Below are 26,184 nucleotides of genomic sequence, written 5' to 3' on the forward strand. Positions count from 1 at the left end.
TCTAGACTTTCACTCTTTTTGCGTGCTATATTCCTCATATCAAAATTGTTGGAGTTGATACCACAATAGCCCAAAGTCACTGCTTATATATAGTCTCTTTGTGTGGTTGAATTGTGTTCATGAGGCCGACTTGATGGGAAAGGAGGTTGACTTGATGGAGGAGTGACAAATGACAATTTTTACATAAAATTATTTTTCTTCTTTGACACAAAATGCCCAAGAAGGGTCTACTATATGATGACAAGGACTATAACTCAAGGCACAAGCCCTAGAAGCACACAATGGGTGCTTATACCTAGAAACAAAATAAATTGAGCATGAAACCCATGTTTGTACAAACAATGTTCTTTTGATCTTTACAATAAATTTTCTTTTTCTTTCTTTTGACAAATACATAAGAACTACATCATGTCATGAGCTAGACAACAATTACGAAGACCGATACTAGTTACATTTCTTAACAAATTCTCCCTGAAAGAGGGAGAAGACTATGAAGACACGTTTTCTCCTGTTGCTAGTCATTGAAGAGGGAGTATATATTGAACAACCTCAAGGATTTGAGATACATAATAGAGAGGCACATGTTTGTAATTTGAAGAAAGCCTTGTTGGGCTTAAGTAGGTTCCTTGTGCATGGTACTCTAGAATTGATGGCTCTTTGTTGAGTCTTGGTTTCACAAAGAGCGTTGTTGATCCAAATCTATACTTCAAATTTATTGAAGGTGAGCCCGTGATTTTGCTATTGTATGTCGATGATCTATTTCTAACAGGGGCCAAGAATCTCATTGTCAAGTGTAAGAGGGAGTTGATTTCTAAATTTGAGATGAATGATCTTGGTCTTATGCATTACTATTTGGGATTAGGAATATGGAAAAAGCATGTGAAATCTTTGTTTGACAAGGAAAGTACATCATTAAGATCCTTCTGAAATTTGACATGATGGATTGTAAGTCCATGGATACTCCCACGACGAAAAAATTGAAGAATTTGCAAGACTCTGATTCTGATTTGGTTGATCCCTATATGTATCATAAATTGATTGGCTCATTGAACTATCTGGTTAACACTAAACTTGATATCTGCTATGCTATAGACACGTTGAGCCAATTCTTGATTGAACCCTGACATGTGCATTGGGTTATAGCGAAACATATATTGAGATATTTTTGTGGTGCAATTAATTATGGTTTGAGATATGTTTGTGATGGAGAATTGCAATTGCATGGTTTTACAGATTCTAGTTGGTTTGGATGCATTGAGGATAGAAAGAGAATTTCTAGATTTTGTTTTAGCTTAGGCTTTGCTATGATATCATGGACAAGTAAGAAGAAAACCTTTGTTTCTCCTAGTACGACTGAGGTTGAGTATATAACCGCCTGTTCAACTTGTTGTGAAGAAGTTTGGCTTCGAAAAGTTATTTGTTAGTTTGTTTGATCAATAGCTGGAATTGACTGCAGTATTATGACAATAAAATGCGTGTACAAATTTTGAGAATCCAATTTTTCATGGTAGGTCAAAGCACATTGAGATCAAGTATCATTACATCCAGAATGTTGTCCAAAGAGGAGCTACGAGGCTCGAATACATCCTTATTGATGATCAGGTTGCCGACGTTTTGACAAAGCCATTATCCTGGATGAAGTTTGATTATTTTAGAGAAAAGCTTGGAGTGGCTGAGAATCCCTCCCTTGGAGAGAGGGAGCATTGATTGTATAGCATCATGAGACTGAAAATCTTCCTTGGGCTTAGCTGAGAGACCATGGTCTATGGTTGGGAATATTGTCCTGGTTACTCCCTTGGGTTATTGAGATTGACTGAGAAACCAATATGGTTGGGGAGTTTGGTTCTGAGACTTGGAGTGATCCCTTAGGTCATTGTGTTTGACTAAGAGACCAGTGGGTTTGGTCAGGGACACTAATTTTGAGTTCTCTTCCTTGAGTCATTGTGTTTAACTGAGGGACCAGTGGGCTTGGTTAGGAAGTTTGATTTTGAGTTCTCCCTTGTGTCATTGTGCTTGATTGAGAAACCATTTCATATGGTTAGAGAGTTTATCCTCATGAACAATATTGATTGATCCCACATTTAATTGGGTTTTGACCTTGTTGCCATTGGTTTTGGCTCATGGGTTGAGCTTGATGCTATAAACCTTTCCTTATGAAGAAATTTGTTTCATAATTTGTACAATTGTCGGAGTCAATGAAAAGTATCTCCTTAACTAAGAGGGAGTGTTGATAAATTGTAGTTGCGGTTGATATTTTCATCAATTTGTCTTATAACCGTCCAAGTCAGCCCCAACTTGGTAGGTCATCCCCACCTCTTGAAGGGGTTTGACTCAAGGTCAAAACCCACCTATTTGGACTACTATATTGGCATACAATTCACTCCACTTTATCATCAACCCACAATAATTCACACCTGTTCTACAAGAGAAGATTTGCTCACACATGCGAAGAAGAAGAAGACTATCTTGACCAACGAGTTGACTTTCTATTCTCTGTGTTGACCAGTTTTGATTTAGACTTTTCTCTAGTTATTTGACCAATTTGTTGACTAAAGTTGTAGGCTAAATATTCCTAGTATCTTTGACTTTCTGTTGACTGAAGTTTGGAACTATTTCTAAGGTGTCAACTGAGGTTTGACCGAACTTTCTCTATGGAATTGCAGGACTGAATTTCAACCCTTTGACCAATAACTACAAGTCGAAATTCGGGCCCTTGACCAAACTTTGACTAGTGAGTAGATCATTGAATTTTCTCTCTCTTTTGATTGATTTTGAGTTGGCATTTATTGTGGTCAAAGGTTGACATTTTGACTGGAAAATTAGATGTACAAATTGGATGAATTGAACAATTTCTCATAAGGAAAGGTTGTTGGGTTCCCCTTGGAGTGGGGTTTCCTAGGGTAATTTTGGCATCTATTGTTTCATTGTCTTATTGTGATCTCTACTGCTCTATTGTTCCTAATGGTTGAAATTTTCTTAAGTGTAACTGTTTGATGATTTGAATGCTCTAAAGAAATTAAAAATTGTATGATTGGAAGTAGTTATCAAGAAGAAAAATTTTCTAGTCTAGCTTGTTACTAGAAAATCAACATTTCAGACTCCAAAGAATGGTGGCAAATTGCCTTTTTGCAGAAGTACTTCAATAAGAATCGTTTACTTAGTGCATAATTGTAAGTTGGTATGGGCCTGGGTCAAATATTTGGAAATTATGTAAGGAGGCCACTCCCCTTATTGTTGAGCAACTTAGTTGGCAACCTGAAAATGGTCCCCGTATCAATATATGGAAAGATCAATTTTCTCTCAAAAGTCCTTTAGGTGATTATGATGAGTTTCAGGATCTTGCCAACTAGATGTTTCAAAGCAGCTTCATGAAGTTAAAAGACATCTCGATATAACATGATAAAGGGATTTGGAAGGAGTGGCACAACTCTATGTTACTGATACCAAAATGGGACAATTTGACTCTCATTTTAAAAGGTATGGCTCCTGTCTCAGTTATGTAAAAAGATCTTTGATCTTGGAATCTAAGCTCTTGGCATCAATATCTTCATGAATGGGGTATGCACATCTAGTAAAGTGTCTTTTTCGTCCTCCACCGAGCAGACTACAGGCAAAAAATTGGAATGAGGATAACATCCCTAAAGTAAATATGTTATGTTGGACTCTGGTCCATTAGAAAATCCTCACAATCCCTTGACCATATATCCCCCATGTTTTTAGATCTTTCTCCTTTTCTCTAGAGGTTTGGCACATTTAGTTTGCTCCTATTTATAATGTTGATTCCATTCCTGGGATTTGGGAGGAAATGTTTGAATTATGGATGTAGAAATATCCATGGTCCCAAAGAGTCTCCTCTCTCCCAATGAGATGCTGGGAAGCTCTTTCAAAGTTCTTGTGTTGGTCCATATGGATCGCAAGGAACAAGATAATCTTTAAAAATGAGCATTTGAAACCTCAAATTGTGGCCCTTAGAGAGATGAATTTGCTTAAAGAATCGATATCCTCTAGGGGCTACAATGGCAATGATTTGGACGACCTAAATTCTATGGAGTGTGATTAGATCCACGTGCACATGAATCTCAACCCCTCCATAGTATAACTATGAAGCGTTTGGATTGTTTTTTGGTCTCCAACATCAAGCTTAATCAAGCAGATTTTAATAAGTGGAGAATGGAAAAAAATGTTTTCTTGGGCGGGGCTTTGAAAGGTAACGCAGGGGAGGCAAGAGCGGGAGGGGCCTTATTTTGTCCCTACAATTTTTTTTTACTCAATTTGCTTGGGGTCTCGACCATTTGACAAATAACCAGGCATAGTCTCTTGCTTTGTGGAAAGGATTGGAAATTGCTTTGGATAGAAATATGAAGAATCTACTGGTATTTGGAGATTTAAAAAATTTAATTCACTAAGTGGTTAAGGCCAGATCAAAGTCAACATATCATCTCCCTCCCACTCTCCAAAGAGTTCTCCTTCTAGTGTCTCAGTTTGAGAATGTGGAAATTTTCCATGTTTACAGGCATTTGAATTTTGTGGTTGATGCCTTGGAAAAAAGGATCCATGATGGATCAAGGTAGTCTACAATTGAATCAAGGAATGTTCAAAATTTCTCACATCACTTAGTCATAATGAAAGTATTAAGACATATGAGTTTTCATTCAAATTTTTTGGCTTATGAAAATCTACTCCAGCGTGAGGATGGGACATTTGTCTCTCACAATGAATGGACACAGGTTGGTGATTTAAGGCATTATGGTATCGGGATCTTGGGAGTTATTATTCATGTTGTTGGTCTTTAAAGTATTCCTCTGAAGCGAACAAAGTTCCTTCTATAGATTAATTACTCCAAAAGACTTGGAATATCAAATTATCCATTAAGGATATAAATATTATATTAAATATGTGAATAAGAATAAGAATGATAATTTACAAATGAGAACGAGAGGCTTGCTTATATACCAAGCAAGTGTCTCTTCATGAAGAGTCATGTCCTATTAGACATGCCTCTTCAACCTAATTACTAGCTTAACTAACTATTATTTATGATTATTATCTTTTACATTATATTTATATTATTTATATATTTTATTCGTTACATTGCCTCCTTCCTCAAAAAGCTTTGTCCTCAAAGCTTGTCGATGAAAAAGGCTTGATCTCTTTTTCGGCTTCGAAAGTCTCTCTCTCTTGGAACAATCATCTTCGTCGATACAAGCTGATATGATCTTCTTAGTGACAAACAAAATTGTCGCACTGAGAAGGGATCAGACCATCCTAGATTAATCTTCTGTATAGCATTCTGATCACTAAAACTTTGTAATGACTTGTCCTCGTAGCACTGGGTTGAGGTTACATTACTCTTTTTTGGAACATTAGTTTGTTGTTTCGGTTCTGATTGGTTCAAATATGTAGCATAGTTGATTTGTCTGTTCTCATGATTTGGATGCCGATATGGAACCTTTTTTGTTTGATTTTTCCTTACTGGGCATGTGCCAATTTTTATATTTTCTTCTGGCGAAGATGTTGTTGAGTTGGTTATGAAACGTTCACTGGGGATGTTCATTGTTTGAACTGCAACATCCAAGCGCGTGTTTTCTTCAACTTGCTCATCTTCTTCCTGAGTTGTGACATTCACTGAATCGATATTTGTTGTTTTGTCATCTACTTGAATTCCTACATTTGATGCTTCCTTCTTGATAAGTTGTTGGACCTGGCTTTCTAATGACTTCTTATCCTTCTTAAGTTTCTTAATTTGTGTCAGCAATTTTTCGCTATGGTTTTTAAATCGAGAAACTTCTTCATTTTTGTCAACATTGATTTTGTCAATTTCTTTTTGCATATTTTGTAATACCTTTTTACCTTCTTGAGACATTACTTTTGAAATATCTAAGATATCTTCTGGTGTTACTGAATTTGGTTTTAGTGTAAAATCTTGGAGCGTTATTTTCTTCTTCTTGTAAGAAAATGTTAAAAACTTTTTCTTAGTATTTAGAATAAAGGAACCTAAAGTTTCCATCCAAGGTAAACCCAAAATAATGTCCCCTTGATTGTTCCATAGGGTCTGAACTGAGAATTGTGATACAAATGTATAATCTTCAATGTTTAACGGTAAATTGGCTATGTCATATATTTTATTGCGAAAAAGGTCTAATTCTAATTTTTCAGTTATATTTGACTCTGGAATAACTAGTTGGTTTGCGATTTTAGGTGTTATATAATTTGCATCTTCTGCCGGAGAAATAGAAATAATAACATCTTTTCCTGCGAGAGTTCCTTTAATGTTAAATAACGCTTTACCATCTCTGGGTGCGGTTTCTGGGAATCTTATGGCCTTCATTTTTGTATTAGACTCTATTTTTGCTTCTTGAATATTAAATATTTTTTTTTTTAATAATTTTTTTTCAAGAATTTATTTATTTTCTATTATTTATTTTTATTATGATATATTCTCTCTCCTTTTTTTCCCTCTCTTTTTATATAATTTCTTCTTCTTTTTTTGTATATATTCTTTTAATCTATAAAATATATTTCCACTTCTCTCTTATAAAAATCTAATATATATATATTTCAAATCTTCTCTTCTTCTTCTTCTTCTTCACTCTATTAATAAAATTTTATATAACGATAATTTTTTTTTTTAATATATATAATTATAAATTATATATATTATATAATTTTAATTTATATATATTATAAAATTATAATTATATAAAACTATATATACTTTTTTGAGACCCACTTTTCCTTTTATATGTAACTATATAAGGCTTATATAGTATTTTTTTATAATTATAATAATATTTTTTTTTGAAAATTTGGATGAGTCGTGACTAATTTGGATGAGACGTGACTCTTGGTACAGTCACAATCTTTAGATTTGAACGATTTAAATTATTTAGATCACACCTTTTTTCTCCAATGTTATCAAAATATCTTTTACTTTTAAAATACCATGGGCTATTACCATGGGTTGTTTTTAAAACCTCACGTAAAAAGTAATAGTAATATTTACGTTTCACATAAGAGCTTTTGTATCCTTGTTTTTTCTTTAACTTTTAAAATACCATGGGCTATTACCATGGGTTGTTTTTAAAACCTCCGTTAAAATGTTCTCCACGTAAAAAGTAAAACGTATTCCTTTTGTTTTTTTTTTCCTTTTAACTTTTTAAAATACCATGGGTTGTTTTTAAAACTGTGGGCTTCTCCACGTAAAAAGTTTTAAATATACTTGAAAAGATTCCCGCTTATCTTTATTATGCACTTTTATCAATAAAGTAAAACCCATATATATATATATATATAAAGTAAAACCCTTTTATATTTTTTTTTGTTCGGAATATATTATTTCCTTTCCTCTTTTCTTCTTTCTTCTTTATTCTTTATTATTTTTATTTTTATTTTTATTTTTCTAAATAGTAGCAAATGGCCAAAGACCTAAAAAATGGAGAATCTCCCCATGTGTGGCGAAACGCTTCAATTATGACAGCAACAAGGTTGATGATAGGTTGATAGCCAAAGGCTTGGTGATCAGCCAAACGTGGCTCTGATACCAAATGAAGCGAACAAAGTTCCTTCTATAGATTAATTACTCCAAAAGACTTGGAATATCAAATTATCCATTAAGGATATAAATATTATATTAAATATGTGAATAAGAATAAGAATGATAATTTACAAATGAGAACGAGAGGCTTGCTTATATACCAAGCAAGTGTCTCTTCATGAAGAGTCATGTCCTATTAGACATGCCTCTTCAACCTAATTACTAGCTTAACTAACTATTATTTATGATTATTATCTTTTACATTATATTTATATTATTTATATATTTTATTCGTTACATCCTCCAAGTGTTTTATATATCCTATTAGGTGTCTTGAGATCCTACCTATTCTTTGCACTATGAAGCAAAATCATTTAATTTAGTTCGAGTGGGAGTGACTGGTTAGCATTTTGACTGTGGTGTTTTCCTCTTCGAGCAGTGGGTTGGAGTTATTTCCGCTATCCCACACCTTCAATCAACAATCTATTCATCATCCTTTGGGAAATTTTTGGGTGGGATATGGGAAAATTCCCTCTGGCTGGCTTGTTGCATTTTTTAAGTTTGAATTATGTAGCAAATTATATGGTTCTACATGAAAGCCATGGGAATACTTGCCTTGTTGGTTTTGGGGGTTTAACTTTGCTTGTGCTAGTGCAAGATGATTTAAGCGATTTCCTTTTGAAATGGAAGATCCTCCTCCTCCTCTTCCTCCTTAAGAGAACCTTGATGCTGGTTCACTGTTTGAAAAGTTCTTGGATTCGGTTGAGGCATGGCCGGTGGCCAAACATCAGTAGGACGATATGGCTAAGAGACAACGTCTGTCTTCACAACTCCTTTTGGAAGCCAAATTTCTTCAGCTTCTGAGTAGCCTAAAAATGTATTTGAACGAGCTGTGTGAGGGTGTTACTGTTCTTATCGCTAGTGTTACTGCACTGGAGAACTCTATGGCAAGTGGCGCCCAAATTGCTTATGGTGGTGCTAGCTCTAGTGAAATTCTTGTTCAAAAGAGGCCTTGTCGCTCATCGAGGAACGTCGACTCTCGTGCAAGTCATTGTTGATGGTCGATTAGTTGCCTGGTCTGTTGACATCCTTTTTGTGAAATTTTGTTGATACATGATACAATGTAAATATCTTCTAATACTAGGGACCTTTTGTAAAGTGTTGAGCATATATATTCAGAATTGGGAAGAAATGCATCCCCAGGGCTGCCATAAATTTTGTTTGGTTGGGTGAATATCTGCACTGTTTGAAAACAAAAAGACCATGTAAGGGTTATGGCCGAAAATCCAGTCTTATTAATACAACCCTTATCTATTCCTTAAACAAAAAAATCACCGTCAAAGTCATGCCATTCCAAAGCCTCCTCCCCTCCTAATCCTAGATCAAATTCATATTTTTAGCCTCTATGGCCTCCTTCTTGTGGGTTTTGCACGTTGACATCTACAAGGAATTAAACTCTCGTTTCATGAAGGAATCTAACAAGATTCTCGTGAAGTCAAAATTCTTCATGCCCTCCTAACAAAGAGTCTTCTCCTATCCTCACTTTTATCTTTTTTGTTTTGTTTTATAAACTATCTTATTATACCTATTGAAGGGAGAGTATATTGTAATCACTTTGGGTCAAAATATTTTGATTCTTAATTAATTTGCAATTTTTTAGAAACTATTTCCAATGTTTATTAAAGTTTTGGTAAAATTAAAGATTAAACTAATTCTTTTAGAATTTGTTTTTTTTTTTTTTTTTTTTTTTCTCTTTTCTTTCTGAATTTTGAATTTTTGATTGGTGAATGGCTAACTTTATGCCGTTTATATATATATATATATATATATATATATAATTTTTTTTTTTCAATTAAAAATTGTTTAAAAAAAACCTTTAATCACCAAGTGTCATAAATGAGTTATAAAAAAATTCAAATATATAGATTTTTCCATAATTAATATTTTCTTTTCCAAAAAACACTTAAATATATGATTTTTAACATAATTAATATTTTCTTTTCTTAACCTATAACCATTTCTTGCTAGCTTTTTATTAATTGTTATATTCTTTGTAATAACAATGTTTTTTGTTTTCCATTAATATATTTTATTCATCACAATATATATTTTTTTATTGTTTAATTGTTGCCAACCCATTTTTCATAAAACTATATTCATGTAATAATAAATTATTAACAATTTGATTCCCCTTTCCAGACTATAATTAAATCATACTCTTAATATAGCTAGGCTATAGGATCACATTCAGTCTATAAAATACATAAAAAAACCCACTACTTATCATAAAATCATAATTCTACAATTTAAAGAAATTGATAAAAAATAAAACAGCTTATTAATAAAATAATAAAAAATAAAACAACTTATTAATAAAATAATAAAAAATATAATCACTTATTAAAAATTTATTTTTTTAAAACGGAGTTGACAAGTAAATGCATTTTTTATTTTTAAAAAGGCGTTGACCAATAAAGGTATCTTTTACTGCCAAAAAAAACTCTTCGAAAAAAAATACAAAACAAGGCGCTTCCAATTATATAAAAAAAAGAAACTCCACCAAAAAATACATAACTCCACATTTATCGACAACTATAAAAATCACATACCTACCGACCCACAAAGACTCAAGTTGTCTTACCCCTTATAAAATGTCTCTCATCGATGGAGAATTAAGAAAGTCTAATCATCCTTATATACCACAGAGCCATTGGATTTAACAGCGAACAGCAGAGCAGTGGTGAGATGGAATAGAGTTTGATATTGATCTGTCTAGGGTTTCTGAACAACAACGGGAAATATGGGGGACGATCCTCAGCACATTAAGAAGGTGGCAGCCGCCTCCTACGATTACGACAACGATCGTCGGTGGGCCGACTACTGGTCCAACATCCTCATTCCCCCTAATATGGCCTCACGCCCCGATGTCGTCAGACATTACAAGCAAAAGTTCTATCAGCGCTACATTGTAAGTACAATTCCAACCTTAATTCTAGTTCCAGCAATGTGAGTGGACGGATTTGAACCTATATCCATGTTATCGGAAACCCTATTTGTTATTATTGCTGTATCGATTTAATTATTGTTTTTCTTCCATTTTTGAGGGGCTAGCCACTGCTGGTGCCCTTGAAGGATATAATATGCTCATCGCCTAAGGGCAGGTGATGCTAGTGCAAATGGAAGGTCTTAGTGGGATTTGGAATCGTGACAAAATGTTGTGATTCGTGCCATTCGTATTTACACCCAACAATTTCAAAAAATTAATCTATCTAATCAGTAGAAAAATGATTTAATCTCAGTAAATTTACCTCCCAAATAATGCATCACGATTAGAGGGTACTGACCCTGGCATGAGTTCATGACTGTCATCGACTCTAGGACTCGCTAATTGTGAACTAATATCCGCGTGACATCAGGTTTAGCACTATAACAGATGCATATTTAGCTATAACAACTGCAGATTCAGCAGTGATTGTAGTAATCTCAACAATAACAACATTGAATTAAGCAAACAGAATAACAGAAGCATATATAGCTATAACAACTGCAGATTCAGCAGTGATTGTATTAATCTCAACAATAACAACATTGAATTAAGCAAACAGACTCCAAAAGATTAATGAACAGCAGGTCCAGGACTAATAGAGCTTTCAACCTATTATGACCCTAACCAGAATTATCCTATTATAACTTGAAATTTAAGTGTACAATCTGAAACTAAATCTGAAATCTGGAACCTGAAATTCCATTAAATCTGAAATTTGGAACTATAGCAGTTCATTAATGGCAATAAATTTGACGATAGATAGATCTGGCGCACTAACTGCAAAGAATCAAGTATGTTTTTTTCTTAACTGTAATTATGAAATTTATATCGATTCAAGTCTGCGTCCAGATCACAGCAGTGAACCAGGATTACATTAAAAAATGACTGAGGCTCTGTATGTCTATGAGGATTGAAAGTCCATATTTTAAATACAAGAAAATCCTATAGATTTCTTCTTCTTTATACTTAACAGTGTAAACTAGATAATAAATTAACAAATTTTTGCAGACCTTAGCTTGTATGGATTCTATTTCAAGGAGTCATTGTCCCAACCTCGAGAGGTTCTGACAGTGGAGTGACATTTAAGTCAAATGCTGAAGGTGAAGGAGAAGCTGGTCTGGCAGAGGAGCACTGGAACTGAGATTGCAGTCTTGAGTGTTGCATGTCCTCAAGTATTCTAAGTGTTAGGATATTCCGACACATAGGAAATAGTTAAGTACAACTTGGTCTAGTATAGAGTTAGGTAAAGTGTGTTTCTTTACTATGTACATTTTGTAACTTACAATCCGACGGTCACGATATGTAGTGATCCGACGGTTCATTCTCTCCTCGGTATTACCAACAGTTGATCCGTGGCCTAACACTCGATTGGTCCATGATCTCTATTTAAAGAGCATGGAGGGTCATTTGTAGGGTAATCCGTCTATGAGAGAAGCATATGTAAATTTTCATTCTTTTATTAATAAATTGCCTGAAGTGGCCGCGTTGGCTCAGGCCGTGGACTGTTTCCCTCTTTGAGGGTTTTAACCACGTCAAAATACTGGTGTATTGATCTGTGATCTGTTTGTGAGCGGTGTCCTTTGGTGTTCTGTCTAAGGAACTTACCCTGTAAATTCCTACATGGTATCAGAGCTATTTGAGGGCTGCGTCCGTTGGTGATCCAAATCTGAAGACGGTAGAACTGCATCCGACAATTGTTTCCTAGATCTACTGTTTCTGACTGCTTTCGGGCCGAGAGGACTGCTCTGTTGTGTTGGGAGCATCTGTTCCAGTGAGGATTCCCTTTCGTTTCACGCGAAAAGGTTTCCGGTAGCCCTAGCTGCGTCATTTTTAAGATCTGGAGGTATACAGTGTTTATTTGCAGTTTACAGTCATTTTCTCTCTGTTTATTTCGGTTTCGGTTTATTTAGCCTTTTTTTATTACCGGATTTGAACCTTTCATTTCTGAGTATGTTAACTTCGAGCCGCAAGGTTCGTTTTTTTTATTTATTGTATGTCCGTGTTGGGTTTTGTGTTTTTTGTTTTGTAGGGAAAAAGAGCTTTCTCAAAGCAAGCACGCAACCCAAAGCATCAACCCCCCCTCTTTATCTCTCAAACTTTTTGTATAGCTCACTTGGTGCAAAGCTAATTTATGAGAGTAGAGGCCTTGGGTTCAATTCTCCATTTTGTGGGGGCGGATTTTTCATTTCCGCACATTCCCGCACTTCATCGGCGACTTCATCAATTTTTTTTCAAAAAGCCATAACTTCTTCATCCGGAAGCCGTTTTCAGAATCGTTTTTTTTGAAACGGCCTAATTTTTCGAGATCTTTCGATTGGTACACTTAGTTTCAGCATCTACAGCTTCAGTTTCTGTTAAAAATGGAAAGTCCATGCCAAGTCATTCTTGATAGCACTAACTACTTCCAATGGTGGTCCTACATTGTGAATTTACTTAGAACTAAAGGTCTTTACAGAATAGCCACAGGCCAAGAGACCAAACCGAAAGATGAAGATAAGGCAGCTAAATGGGAAAATAGGCAAGACCAAGCGTGTGGGTTGATAGAGATGTCTATTTCTCCAGATCTTAGATTCCATATTGCAGAACTTGATACTCCTGATGAAGCAATGAAACAGATTACTAAAGTCTTTGGAATTAAAAATGAACTTAAAGCCCATCAACTTGAAAATGAATTGCTTACATTGGACCCCAATAATTTTTATTGCATTGAAGATTTTTTGTCCAAGTTCAAGACCCTTAGACTTCTCTTGGAAGGTGTTAAGGTTAAGAAAGAAGATAGTAGCCTTATCTACTCCATTCTTACTAAGTTGGGACCAGCCTATTCTATGTTTGTTTCCACCTTCCATTCTATAAGAGAAGCCTTCATTTCTCAAGGACAAACCTACAAGTCCCCTTCCTTTGATTCCTCTTGTGATTCTTTAATAAGAGAACAAGAAAAACTATTACACCTTGGTCTTCATCTTGGAAACTCTTCTAAGAAAGCGTTAGCCGCCCAGCAACAACCAAATCCAAAGAATCCTAAGAAGTTGTATCCTAAAAAGAATGGTTCTAAACCAAACAAGGGTCCTAAGCAATTTCAGCCTCAAAATGAAAAATCATTTCAACAAAATGATAAGACAAATAAAAACAAAGGGAAGAAGACTGATAGACATTGCAACTTTTGTAATCGAGATGGCCACTTAGAATCCAAATGCTTTAAGAAGATGGAAGCCTTGGAAGCAGCAATGAAGAAGCATAACATCCATTTGGAGCAATCTTCAACTTCAACTTCATATTCAGGAATGACACTTTCTGCATGTGGTTGTCAAGCATCTCGGTCTGGCTATGCACTAAATGTATCTTCTTCTTCTCATTCTCATGAGTGGCTCATTGATTCTGGAGCTTCTTATCACATGGCAAAAAACAAAGCCATGTTTTCTTCTCTAAATGATTGTAACACCAAAAATATATATGTTAGTGATGATAGATCTCTTAGTGTTGTAGGGACTGGAACTGTTCATCTAGACAATGGTCAGTTTAATGATGTATTATGTGTTTCAACCTTATCCTGCAACCTTCTATTTGTATATCAGATAACCCATTCAGGTGAAGGTAAAATCGTTGAATTTTCACCTCACGATGTTGTAATTAAGGACCTAAGAGATCCTAGACAGATTTTAGCTACTGACATTGCTGATGATTCTACAAGGTTGTATAAGTTTCACAACTTTGGGTCATCAAATCTTCCCTTAGTATTTGTTGCTCATAATGATGAAGTGAGCAAACTTTGGCATGAGCAATTTGGTCAGTTAAACTATCGCTCTCTTCAGAATCTATGTAAAGAAAAAATGGTGACATGTCTTCGAATGGTATCTTGCAGAGATGGTGTTTGTTCCGTATGTGTACTCAGAAAACATCATCGGGACAGTTTTGAAAAACGTGCCTATTGGCACGCCTCAGCCCCTTTACAGCTCGTGCATAGTGATTTATGTGGTCCACTTCCAGTTGCTTCATTCTCTGGCTACAAGTATTTCTTAACTTTCATTGATGATTTCTCCAGACGCACTTGGGTATACTTCTTAAAATTCAAGAGTGAAGTATTTAACATGTTCTTGGCCTTTAAGGCCTTTGTTGAAAAACAATCTGGACATCAAATTCTTAAGCTAAGATCTGATAATGGCGGAGAATATGTTAACAACACATTCATCAACTTTTGCACTGAGAATGGAATTCAAATGCAACATACTGTTCCATATACTCCATAACAAAATGGTGTAGCTGAAAGGAAGAATCGCACCTTAAAGGAAATGGCTAATTGTATGCTTCAATCTAAAGGACTGAGTCTTAATTATTGGGCAGAAGCAATTAACTGTGCAAATTACATAATAAATCGTACTCCTACTAAGGTTTTAAAGAATATCACTCCAGAAGAGGCATGGAGCTCAATCAAACCAGATGTAAGTCACTTTCGTGTTTTTGGAAGTGAAGCATGGGTCCATATTCCAGATGAGAAACATAAAGCTTTAGAACCTAAGAGTGAAAAATGTATTTTTGTTGGATATTCTGAAGATGTCAAAGGATATAGACTTATTCCACTTAAGTCCAAAAATGTTATCATTAGAAGAGATGTAAAGTTTGCTGAAAATATATCGGCCTGCGAGCCTAGTTCGACGGATGTGCCACCTCTCCCTATCTCTTCTACTTTTGAAAATATTTCTTCTTCAGATGATGAAAGCGAGGATGAAAATCCTCCCCCACCTTCTCAGAATCCTCCTTCAGCTCCTCAGCTTCCAAAATGGGTCCGTGCTACTCGGGATGCAGCGGGTGATCTTACCGGTGATCCTACAGCTCAGCGATGTACACGTTCTCAGTTCGAGAGAGCCTCTTCTTTACTGGCTCAAGCTTCAGTGAATTATGATCTTGACACCTTTACAGAAGCTTCAGGCCATCCAGATGGGGAAGCAGCTATGAATGAAGAATATCATTCATTATTGGCAAATGATACATGGGATCTTGTTCCTCTACCAAAGGGACAAAAACTTGTTAGATGCAAATGGGTTTACAGAACCAAGTATGGACCAGATGGGAAAGTTGATAAACATAAAGATCGTTTTGTTGCTAAGGGTTTTTCACAAGTTGAAAGCATTGACTATACCGAAACCTTCTCCCCTGTTGCCAAAATGAACTCTATCCGCCTTGTTCTTTCCCTTGCTGCCTCTTTCAAATGGGAAGTCCATCAGATGGATGTTAAATCCGCCTTCTTGCATGGGGACTTGCATGAAGAAATCTATATGGAACAACCTATTGGCTTTATACAAACAGACTCCAGCCTTGTATGTCGGCTTAAGAAATCCCTTTATGGTCTCAAGCAAGCTCCTCAAGCTTGGTATGCCAAAATGGATAACTTTCTTTTAGAAAATGGCTTTTCTAGGTGTCATTTTGACAATACTGTCTACACCAAGAAAGTGGGCAAGTCTCTTATCATTCTTGTTCTTTATGTTGATGATCTTATCCTAACTGGTAGTGATCCCAACCTTATAAACCATGTGAAGTCTAGCCTTAAAAGGAAGTTTGAAATGACAGACTTAGGACACTTACATTATTTTCTTGGTCTTCAAGTCTTGCAATCCAAGGAAGGTATTTCCCTTTCCCAATGACATCCTCATGAGTCAAAGACCATTGCATTCCTCATGTGAGAGGAAAGAGAAATGCCCATGAGATGTAGACAACATTGTCCAATCTCTACCAGAGTACCAATGAGAATCGGAAAATGGTCCTGAAGGAGAAGCTGAAGACTATTAAGATGGGTAATGATAATGTAGCTGGATATCTCACCAAGATTACTAATGTGAGAGATGAGTTGGTAGCAGTTGGAGAGGACATTCCACCCACTGAGTTGGTGCTGGTAGCAGTTGGAGAGGACATTCCACCCACTGAGTTGGTGCAGATTGCAGTGAATGGCCTCCCCTGTTCATGGATGAAATTTGCTGATGGGGTTTGTGCACGTGAGACCCTTCCCACATGGGAGAGGTTTTGGGATGATTGCATTTAGACAGAGATCAGGAAAGGTCAGCTTGGGGCAGCCAAGCCAGCTGAGCAGGATGAGGATGTAGCACTGTCGGCAGGAGGATCCTTCTAACACAATTTTATATTAATTCACATTAATATTTTATTTTCCCTAAGTTTAGACTTAGGGACTCCATTAAAAATATTAATTATTTTAATATCTCTCAAACTGTTTAGAATTTGCCCAAACCTTTCTGGGTATTGGAGATCTCATGTGCCTTAGCCTCTCCACCAAATTTCGAGGCTAGAGAACATCCGTTGCTACCCCAAATCAACACTCCCTCTTGGCGAGGACTGTGCTCTAGTAATACTTCTAACTGAGCATCACCCTAATCATCCGGCATCGGTCCTTACGCTGATGCTAGGCCCACTGCCCAACATCCTCTGAAGCTGCTGCATCATGTACAACTACCCATGGCCCTGCCACTGCCATTGTTGCATATGTACAACAACTCCCTCTACATCCGTGCTACTACCCATGGCTCTGCCACTGCCACTGCTGCATCTGCACTGCAATCCCTCTCATCATGTTGCATCGTGCTGCCCATAGCACTGCCATTGCTAACTGTTGCACTGCAACTCAGTTACTGAGAAGTAAGTAACTGATCTCCCAACTCTGACATCTCTGTGAGGCTAGAGACACCCTCGATGCTGAAATTCCCTCTGTCGCTAACAAGTGCTCCCTCTCTGACCTCAGTGCTGTTGCAATAACTCTATGCATCTCGCACTGCTGCCTCACGCTGTCCTGGGAATTCTGCACTGTAGCTCCCTCTGACGCTCCATCTACATCCGTCTCTACTGACATCCGCCAGTACTGCTACTCCTCTTTGGGGCTCCTGTAGCAAGGTATAATCCAAGAGGCTGGGTACTTCGAGGATCCTGCCCCTCATCGCCTGTAGTTTGTCTGACTACAACTCTATGTCTCCCCACTTCCTCTCAAGTGGCGTGTGAGCACTCATGGCACAATCATCATCTGTCTCGACTTCCTTCTCCGCCCTTGTTGGCGCAACCTTCATCTCGGAAGCCTTTCCTTTTCTCTTCTTCCTCGGACACTGGCTCGCATAATGACCCAGTTTCCCACAATTGAAACATTTGAATTTGGAGAGGTCTTTCTTCTTCCATTTCTCCTGATTTCCCTCAGATGCTAGGGTAGCATCCTCCTCTTCTTCCTTCTTGATTTTGATCCCCTTGCCGCTACTTCCCGCCTTGCTTAGCCTTCTGATCTCTTCTTGGCGAAGAACCGCCCACATTTCCTCCCAATCTGGAAGGGTCGCCTTGCCTAGTATGCTCTAGACAAACACCTCCCAGTCTTCTGAGATTGCATTCAGGGTTGTTTTCACCATCAATTTTTGATCCGGCGTGGCCCCTATGGAAGTCAGCTGATCCCGGATCTCCTTCAATCGACTGAGGAAGGTGTCTATCTACTCCCCTTTCTGCATCTTGTGTGACCGCAATTGATTTTCAAATAGCACCCTTATCTGCACAGAAGTATGCTGGTACAATTTCTTTAGGGCCTCCCACATCTCATTTTCCGTGTGGTACTACATGGTCCTTGACCCTGTCAAGGATGATGCTCTTGGCCCTCGCCATTTCCTCCTCGTACTTGTTGTTCTCAGTCGGGTCAACTGGGATTGCTATCGTCCTCAAGGCGAAGTGCTGGACACGATTCCTGTTTAGAACGAACAAGATTCTGGCTTTCCAGACTACGAAGTTTGAGGCTCTGTCCAGTTTGTCATTGTCTCTTACCCCGTTCACTGCCATCTCGCTGCTCCTCTACTTCCCTCCTGGAAGTTCTTGGTGTGACTCCCTTTGAGCCTCGATTTCCCTCCTGGAAACCCTTCTGCCAATGTCGAGATGCCCCCACTCCGATCCTTAGTGCAGCTCCACCACTGATCCAGATTTCTTTCCTAGAAATCTTTGGTAGCAACTCCCTCCTCCTTGGTCTTGCCCTGTTAGGTACTGTTCTGACTACAATACCGCACCAACGTCACTCTGCAACTTACCCACAGCCTCCTAAGCCCCAACAAACTGAAGGTTAGAGCTTCTAGGTTCTGCGCAATCTTGACACCAGCAAAATTCGCACCTCCTGGCCACGGGCGTCAATCCTTCTTGACTGAGAAAGATGACTGGGCACTGCGTAGGTCGAGTTTGCTCCCCTCTGCTGCTGCGCTAATCCTCTTCCTAGCTCAAACTTGATGATGTAGGCACTGCGTCGCCCTTTCTTTGTTGCTTCTCTGCTAGGAACAACTTTCGTCACTCGGGACAACTGTTTTCTGCTGCTGCTGCTCTGCTCGGCTGATGTCCTCAGTTCTCCTGTGATTTGCAACCTCGCTTTGATACCATGTTGGAATTTCTAAGTCTAACCCGTTAGAAACCCTTCATGTACTTTTCTGATTTATTTTTGCTTACTTGTTCTGATTAATTAACAAGTTATTTACCATGTAAATACTGAAAATAAATACAAGTACATGCTCAACACATTACAGATCATCAACTGAAGGAAACAAAACAAGCACACAAGTGACATCGTTGTTTTTGGACCAATGTCCCCGGAAAAACCCAATGCGGGAAAACCGGTGCAACTATCTGAGGGTTTTAATTATTAAGCAGTTTCAGAATACAATCTGGGTGCCAAAACCGGCTCACCCAACAGAGAATAATCTTGGTAGTAGTACCTCTCAGTCGGAGACAGATGTTCCAGCTGAAACCCCAGATAAACACTCTGACAGCTCCAATCTGCCCCACGAAAATCCCAGCGTCAGCCTCTAGAGACCGTGTCAGCCCTTTCTGGCCCAGCGTCACCTTAGCTTGCCCTGCATCTGCCTCTGGAGGCACTGCGTCAGCCCATAGAGCCTCTGTGGCACCCACGCTGGCTCTCTGAGGCACTGCGCAGCTCTTGGCTGCCTCTGTGTGAGCCCTGGATGGCTCTTCTTGAACCTCTGGCTGGCTCTGCGTCCCTCTCTTCCGGTTTCTGCGCTGATCCTTCTAGTACTATCTCTGCGTCTCTGCTTCTGTATTCACTGCCCCTCAGCTGCAACTCTGATCACTCTTTCGACTTCCTTAGCAAACCCTGCCCCAAAAAATTGAAATCTTGATCGACTCGGTGTGTTCTCCAAGTCACTATCAAGGATCCTTTTATACTTTTCTCGTTGACAATTCAACGGTCGAGATTAAGTCCCTAATCAACGGCTAAGATTAGATCTGGCTTGATCCATGACTTTTGGACCCTTCTAATACAGTTTTATATTAATTCACATTAATATTTTATTTTCCTTAAGTTTAGACTTAGGGACTCTATTAAAATATTACTTATTTTAATATCTCTCAAATTGTTTAGAATCTGCTCAAACCATTTCTGGGTATTGGAGATCTCATGTGCCTTAACCTCTCCACCAAATTTCGAGGCTAGAGAACATCCGATGCTACCCCAAATCAACACAAAATATATGTCGAGACGGGTGTTCCCCAAGAACATTAGTGCTCCTATGATTTGACAATACTCGGAAGCATTCCCAATTCAGGTCTAGCAACACTACCACATAACTTCTTAAAGCTAAGTTCCATTTGAGTAGTCACAGGCTTGCAGTCCACCATCTCAAATCTTTCCAATGTCTTCACAACATATTTTCCTTGAGAGAGGAAAATTTCACATGTCTTTTGCTAGACCTCCAACCCTAGGAAATAGTGCATTGGTCCTAGGTCCTTCATCTCACATTCGGAAGCCAACTCCCTCTTACATTTGTGAATGAGAGGGCCTGCACTTCCATTAGCTGCATGCTTGATTTTATAGAGCCACATTGAGGTGACAATTGATTTGTCCTGGGGTCTCGGGACTACATCCTAGAAATCATTCTTCATAATTGACTCGTATTCTTCATTCATAACATCCTTCCATACTTGATGCTTCTCAGCTTCTTCGAATGATGAAGGTTCATTTTGAATGATAATGCTCATGGCGATCAAATATCCTTGATCCCTGTTCGGCTTCTTGCTTTCATTGAAAGTCCCCCTTGGTGCAATGTGTCTCTCAACATCTTCGAGAGTCTCCCTAAACCATGAAGGTCTCCTTTTGGAGGAGGAGGGCTCATGAGGAGGATCAATAGGATCGATAGGTTCATCAACATCATGCATCGTTTCGTCTTCTTTTGCACCCTGATTTTCGGTGTCAGCTTCTTTGTCCTTTCTTAGGATAGGAAGGTTGTTGATCTTCCTGAGGGCCATATCTTTGTTGAAGGTGACATCATGACTTATCTCAACTCCCTTTTGACCAGCCACATAAATTCTATATCCCTTAGAATTTTCACTATAGCCCACAAAGATTCCTTTCTTCTCGGATGCACCCAATTTGCTTGTTTTGTCTTTTGGCACATGAAAATATAGGAAACTTCCACAAATTCTAAAATGAGAGACATCGGGTTTCTTACCAATGAACATTTCTTCGGGAGTCTTGGAGTCCAATGCTTGATGAGGGCATCAGTTTTGAACATACACGACGGTATTTGCAGCTTCAGCCTATAGGAACTTAGGAAGGCCTTGATCACGAAGTATGGCACAAACTACTTCTACAATAGAGCGATTCTTCCTTTTAGCCACACCATTCTGCTAAGGAGTGTATGACGTTGTAGTCTCCCTCTTAATGCCAACTTCTCTGCAATATTCTTGGAATTCATTGGATTCATATTCTGTCACATTATCAGTCCTCAATATTTTGATTTTCTTCTCTTATTGGTTTTCGATCAAGGCTTTGAAGTGTCGGAACCAGGTGAACACTTCATCCTTCTTCTTCAAGAAGTAGATCCAGGTCTTGCGAGAATAATCATCCGTAAAGATGAGATAATATAAATATCCTCTCAAAGAGTTTACGGGCATCATACTAGATATGTCGGAATGGATCAATTGTAATATATCTGTGGTCTTGCTATTAGTTTAGCGAAATGGTCCCCTTGTAAGTTTTCCTTCGGCACATCCCAGGCATACACCTTCATGCTCTACTTTTAACTCGTGCATACCTGTCACCATCTGTCTCACAATGGGTAGGGCCTTATAATGAAGATGGGCAAACCTCCGGTGCCATAGTTCAGATTGTAGAGATGTGTCGCAAGACATGGCTCCTAATGGACTTCTTCCAACTTGATACAAAGTGTCAACCCTGAACCCAAGAGTAAAAACATCTTTAAAATTTCTTTCCCAAACATGTACCTTTCCATCGATGAATGCCACCTTGAATCCTTTGTCCTCCATGGTTGAAATGGACACCAGGTTCTTCTTGAGATTAAGTACATATACTACTTCTTGCAAATGAATAGTGTTACCTTGATTCAATTGAAGGGTAACATTCCCTACTCCCTTCACGGGATAGGTGGCATCGTCTCCAAGGATGGTCTCCCAGTTTATCTCCTTTTCTATCAAATTAGGGAGGGCTTCCTTGTATCTGGTGAAGTGCCTTGAGGCACCACTATCAATCAACGAATTTCCCAAAGTGTCTGGAGGAGATGGAATGGAGTGGCCCAATATAAGATAATACTCTTTCTTGTTATTGTTAACAACATTTGATTCTTCATACCTGGAGTTCCTTGATTTCTTGGAGTGTCGACCATTTCCTTGATGTCCTGCATTCCTTTTTCCCTTGCCATTGGACCTGCCATTCCTTTGATCGTTATTGTTGAAGTTTCCCCTGGAATGATTGTGATCATCATCATGCGATGTGTCCCTTCTATTTGGACATCCCCTTGCATAGTGGCCAAACTTATTGCAAACAAAGCACCTGCCCTTCATCCCTCCCTTAGATCCAGGCTTTCCATGGAAATGACCTTTAGACCTTGCATTATTTCTCCTTTTGGCATGAGCGGAGAATGCAGTGGGGTTGCTTCTACTAGAAGGCATTTCTTGCTCCACCATTCTTGTTTCTTCTTGAATGCATCTCAACATCAATTCTTCAAACCCTGGAATTCGATCATTGTTGAGGACGGTGGTTCTAAATACATACCACTCAGGTGCGAGTCCTCCAAGGGTGGTGAGAGTAAGTTCCCTGTCAGGGATGACTTCTCCAATCGAGAGCAGATCATTCTTGTTCTCAGTAATCCTCAAGAAATAGTATTGAATATCCTCGTCCTCACCCTTCTTAATATCCTGCAACTTATTCTTGAGAAATAGAATTTGATTAGCATTACTAACCTTGAACATATAGATCAACTTGTTGTAGATCTCCTAGGAGGTCTTCAATTCAGAGATGTAGGCCAATAGATGCTTGTCAATGGAATCCCTGATAATCTTCTTTGCTTTGACTTTAGCCCTATTGTACTTGGTCTTTGCAGCAACCGGTGCATTTGAAGGAGGTTCAGGGATTTTATCCTGCACGTAGTCCATCACTTCTTTTTCTTCCAAGATCAAATCAAGAGACATGTTCCATCCATGATAGTCAGATTTATCATGGAGCTTGTCATTAGCCTGGAAATGGGATGAGGAACCCATTGAACCTTTTGTCCTTGTCCAAGTATCTTTGGTGATTGCTCTTTCATTCTTGCTTGGGCTTTGTCTTCACCTCACCTCTGATACCATGTTAATTTGAGGCAACAATGGTATGTTCTATGCTTTAGAGCAATTTTACTTCAATTTCTTTATTAGCCCAGTATCAATATTCAAATTAGCAATCATATCAACATGATAGTAAAATGCAGAGTACTCTTGACTAGAGCAAGTCTCATTTCCTCCGCTACTGTCATTGAGAGTACTCTTGACTAGAGCAAGTCTCATTTCCTCTTGCATGAAATTTGGCCACAGTTGATCTTAACTTGGTCGCTGATCTCGTCCAGTGATACCTTGGATGAAAGTAGCCCATTCCTCAGTGAAACCATTGATAGCTACAGTCACCAACTCACTGTCTTGAGGTGTCTCTCTAACTACAACAAGCTCATTTCGGACATCCTAAATCCTAGTGAGGCCTGGAGTAACTTCTTCTCCCTTCTGCATCCTTGTTGTTCTTAGCTTCTCCTTCAGGAACATCTTCTGATTCTTAGAAGGATTTTGGTAGGGTGATACGAGAGCATCCCACATTTTTTTGGCTGTATTCTTGGCCGCTATGTGTGAGACTACATGATCTCGAACTCCATCGAGCGTCAATCACTTTGCTTGGCGGTCTCCTTATTGTAGTTCTCTAGTTGTTGCAGGTATGTAGGTACGACTACAACTCTCTCTGCATATGTCTTCAGACCATGCTCATCTAGCAGGAAAGTCATCTTGGCTTTCTAGATACAATAATTCAAGGCTCCATCTAGCCTATCCTGATCTCGAAGTCCTGCTGAGGCCATTTCCTGCAAAACTCACAACTAGGAAAATAAACAGGAATCTCCTCCCTTTCCTGCTCGGTTGGTTGCTCTGCTACTCGCACTCCCTCCTGTAATGTGCAGTTCTATTAGTTGCTACTGCCCCTTGCAACTGGAAATCAAGGATTTCCTCTAGAAAACTGAATTTGGAAACTCTCCGAGAAAAATCCCTCTCTGTGTGCTATTTCTCTTCCACCTGGCGTTGATTCTGCTTCTGCAATCATTGTAGCAAAAGTACTACGCCCAGATCTGCTCAATGAATTTTCTATTCTGCTCACTGAAACTGCTTTGCGGCTACACCATTGCCTGTTGGAACTGCTTCTGAACAAATCGAACTCTTCCTACCACCTGCAACTGGAAAATCAAACCCTTGTTTAGCAATTCACATTGCCAGGCCAACCTCTGCGCAAACCCAGAAGAAACTCGCTCAGACTCCGTATGAACTGGGGAATTTCTCTCTTGTTTAGCAATTTGCATTGCCAGGCCAACCTTTGCGCAAACCCAAAAGAAACTCGTTCAGACTCCCTATGAATTGGGAAATTTCTATCTCTCTCTGTCTTTGAGCCTATGATCTGTCAAACTTGTTTTAATAGCATGTGGAATTTTCTAATCTATTGTAGCAGCTAGAAATATTTCTTCTAATTGATTAAAAATTAAGTGCAGTGTATTTGCTACGAAAAATAACGAATAAAATCACAACTGCCATTTTCACCATAAAAACGCAACGGAAAATAAAATGTTGGAACTGAGAAATATAGAGCACACACACAAAAAATTGACATAGTTATTTTTGGACAAATGTCCTTGGAAAAAGTCAATGCAAGAAAACTGGTGTAGCAGATGAGAGTTTTATTATTATGTGAATAATTTGAGTACAATCTAGATGCCAAAACTAGGCAATCCTCTGCAAGGAAAATTTGGCAAAATTATTGAGGGAATTTCTCCCTCCTCCATGGGCAATCCTGACACAACACCACTCATAAAAATTGGCCAAGTAAGACCCTTGCGCAGACCTCTGCGTAGATGATGCGCAACTTGTAACTCGCACTCTTGGGATTTGCCTCTGAGTCAGATGTCCTGCCTGCTGTTGCTGCTGGAAGTGATCCTTCGACCCTCTGGAATTTTTTTCTAGCCTTTGGACGCTGAATCGACCCCTCTGCGTAGCCAAATTGATCTGCCACTTTAAAGCTGCCTGTGCAGTCCCCATGCAACCTCTAGTGGAATGACTCGACGTCTTGCTGTTGCATCTCCGGAACTAGAAATCTTCCTACGGATTCACTCTCTCTGCCCCCTCTCTGTCTCAGCTTTCCCTTCTGGCCCAAACTCTCTCTGCTCAACTGTTGGATGCTCGATTTCCGCAAAGGAACTCGACCTCAAGTATGTCTAGCTCCAACTCCATCGACCCCCTCTTATAATCTCTCGTTGGCTCACCAACGACCATGATTAAATTCTCATCAATGGCTAAGATCATCTCTGAGTCACCTATATATTGGCCTTCAAGCTTCTCGTCTTTTAAACACTTGATTTGTTCTAATAATTTTTTGTTAAAGTCTTTTAAGCATAAATTCTCCTCTTCTTTTTTGATAAACTTTCGTTGAATTTTTTGACAAAACTCTCTTTTTCTTGTTCTAACTTTTGCTTCTTAGTTTTACACTTTTTGACTTGTGCAAGAAGTTTTTCTTGGTGATCTCTGAGGAGCGAAAATTCTTTGTATTTGCCGCGGATGACTTTTTCAAGTTCTTTTTGCTTATTTTGATATAGTTTTTTTGTTATCTTGAAACAACAAGTCTAAGATATCCTTAAAGTCTTCTAATGAAGATGTTATTGATTTTGATTTACTTGTCATGTCTCGAAATGTGATCCTCTTCCCCTTATAAGGAAACGTTAAAACTTGTTTCTCTATGTTTAACATGAATGTACCCAAATCCTTAAACCAAGGTGGATCGAGTATGATGTCAATATCCATCTTTACAACATGAAATTGATATATGTACTCATATTGACCTATCGTCACTTGTAAATCACTAATGTTGTACTCTTATTGGTCAAAAATATTTTTCCTTACACCAATGCTTGGCTCTAGAATTAATAGCTGATTTGCCAAGTTAACGTTGATATAATTTTTATCGTTGCTTGTGTTGATAGCGATATTAGTTTCTCTTCCTTGGATACGTCCTTTTAATGTAATTACTCTGTGATCCATAACTGAAAAACCTTTATAGGAAAATCGGCCTTCC

General features: G+C 38.3%; 1 protein-coding gene across 2 annotated transcripts in view; it reads left to right on the plus strand.

Moving 5' to 3' along the window:
• The first annotated feature begins 10,155 nt into the window (after positions 1-10,155).
• Positions 10,156-26,184, plus strand: part of LOC149181256 (uncharacterized) — a 68,887-nt gene continuing 52,858 nt past the window's right edge. For both annotated transcript variants that reach the window (XM_089416535.1, XM_089416536.1), the window contains exon 1: positions 10,156-10,502. In XM_089416535.1, coding sequence (XP_089272661.1) covers positions 10,335-10,502 — 168 coding nt within the window. In that variant the 5' untranslated portion in view covers positions 10,156-10,334. The remainder of the gene's footprint in view (positions 10,503-26,184) is intronic.

Source organism: Pinus tabuliformis, chromosome 3_2 (genome assembly GCF_031772625.1).
Source record: "Pinus tabuliformis cultivar Carrire ecotype Pingquan chromosome 3_2, CPIR1, whole genome shotgun sequence".
NCBI classification, from domain to species: domain Eukaryota; kingdom Viridiplantae; phylum Streptophyta; class Pinopsida; order Pinales; family Pinaceae; genus Pinus; species Pinus tabuliformis.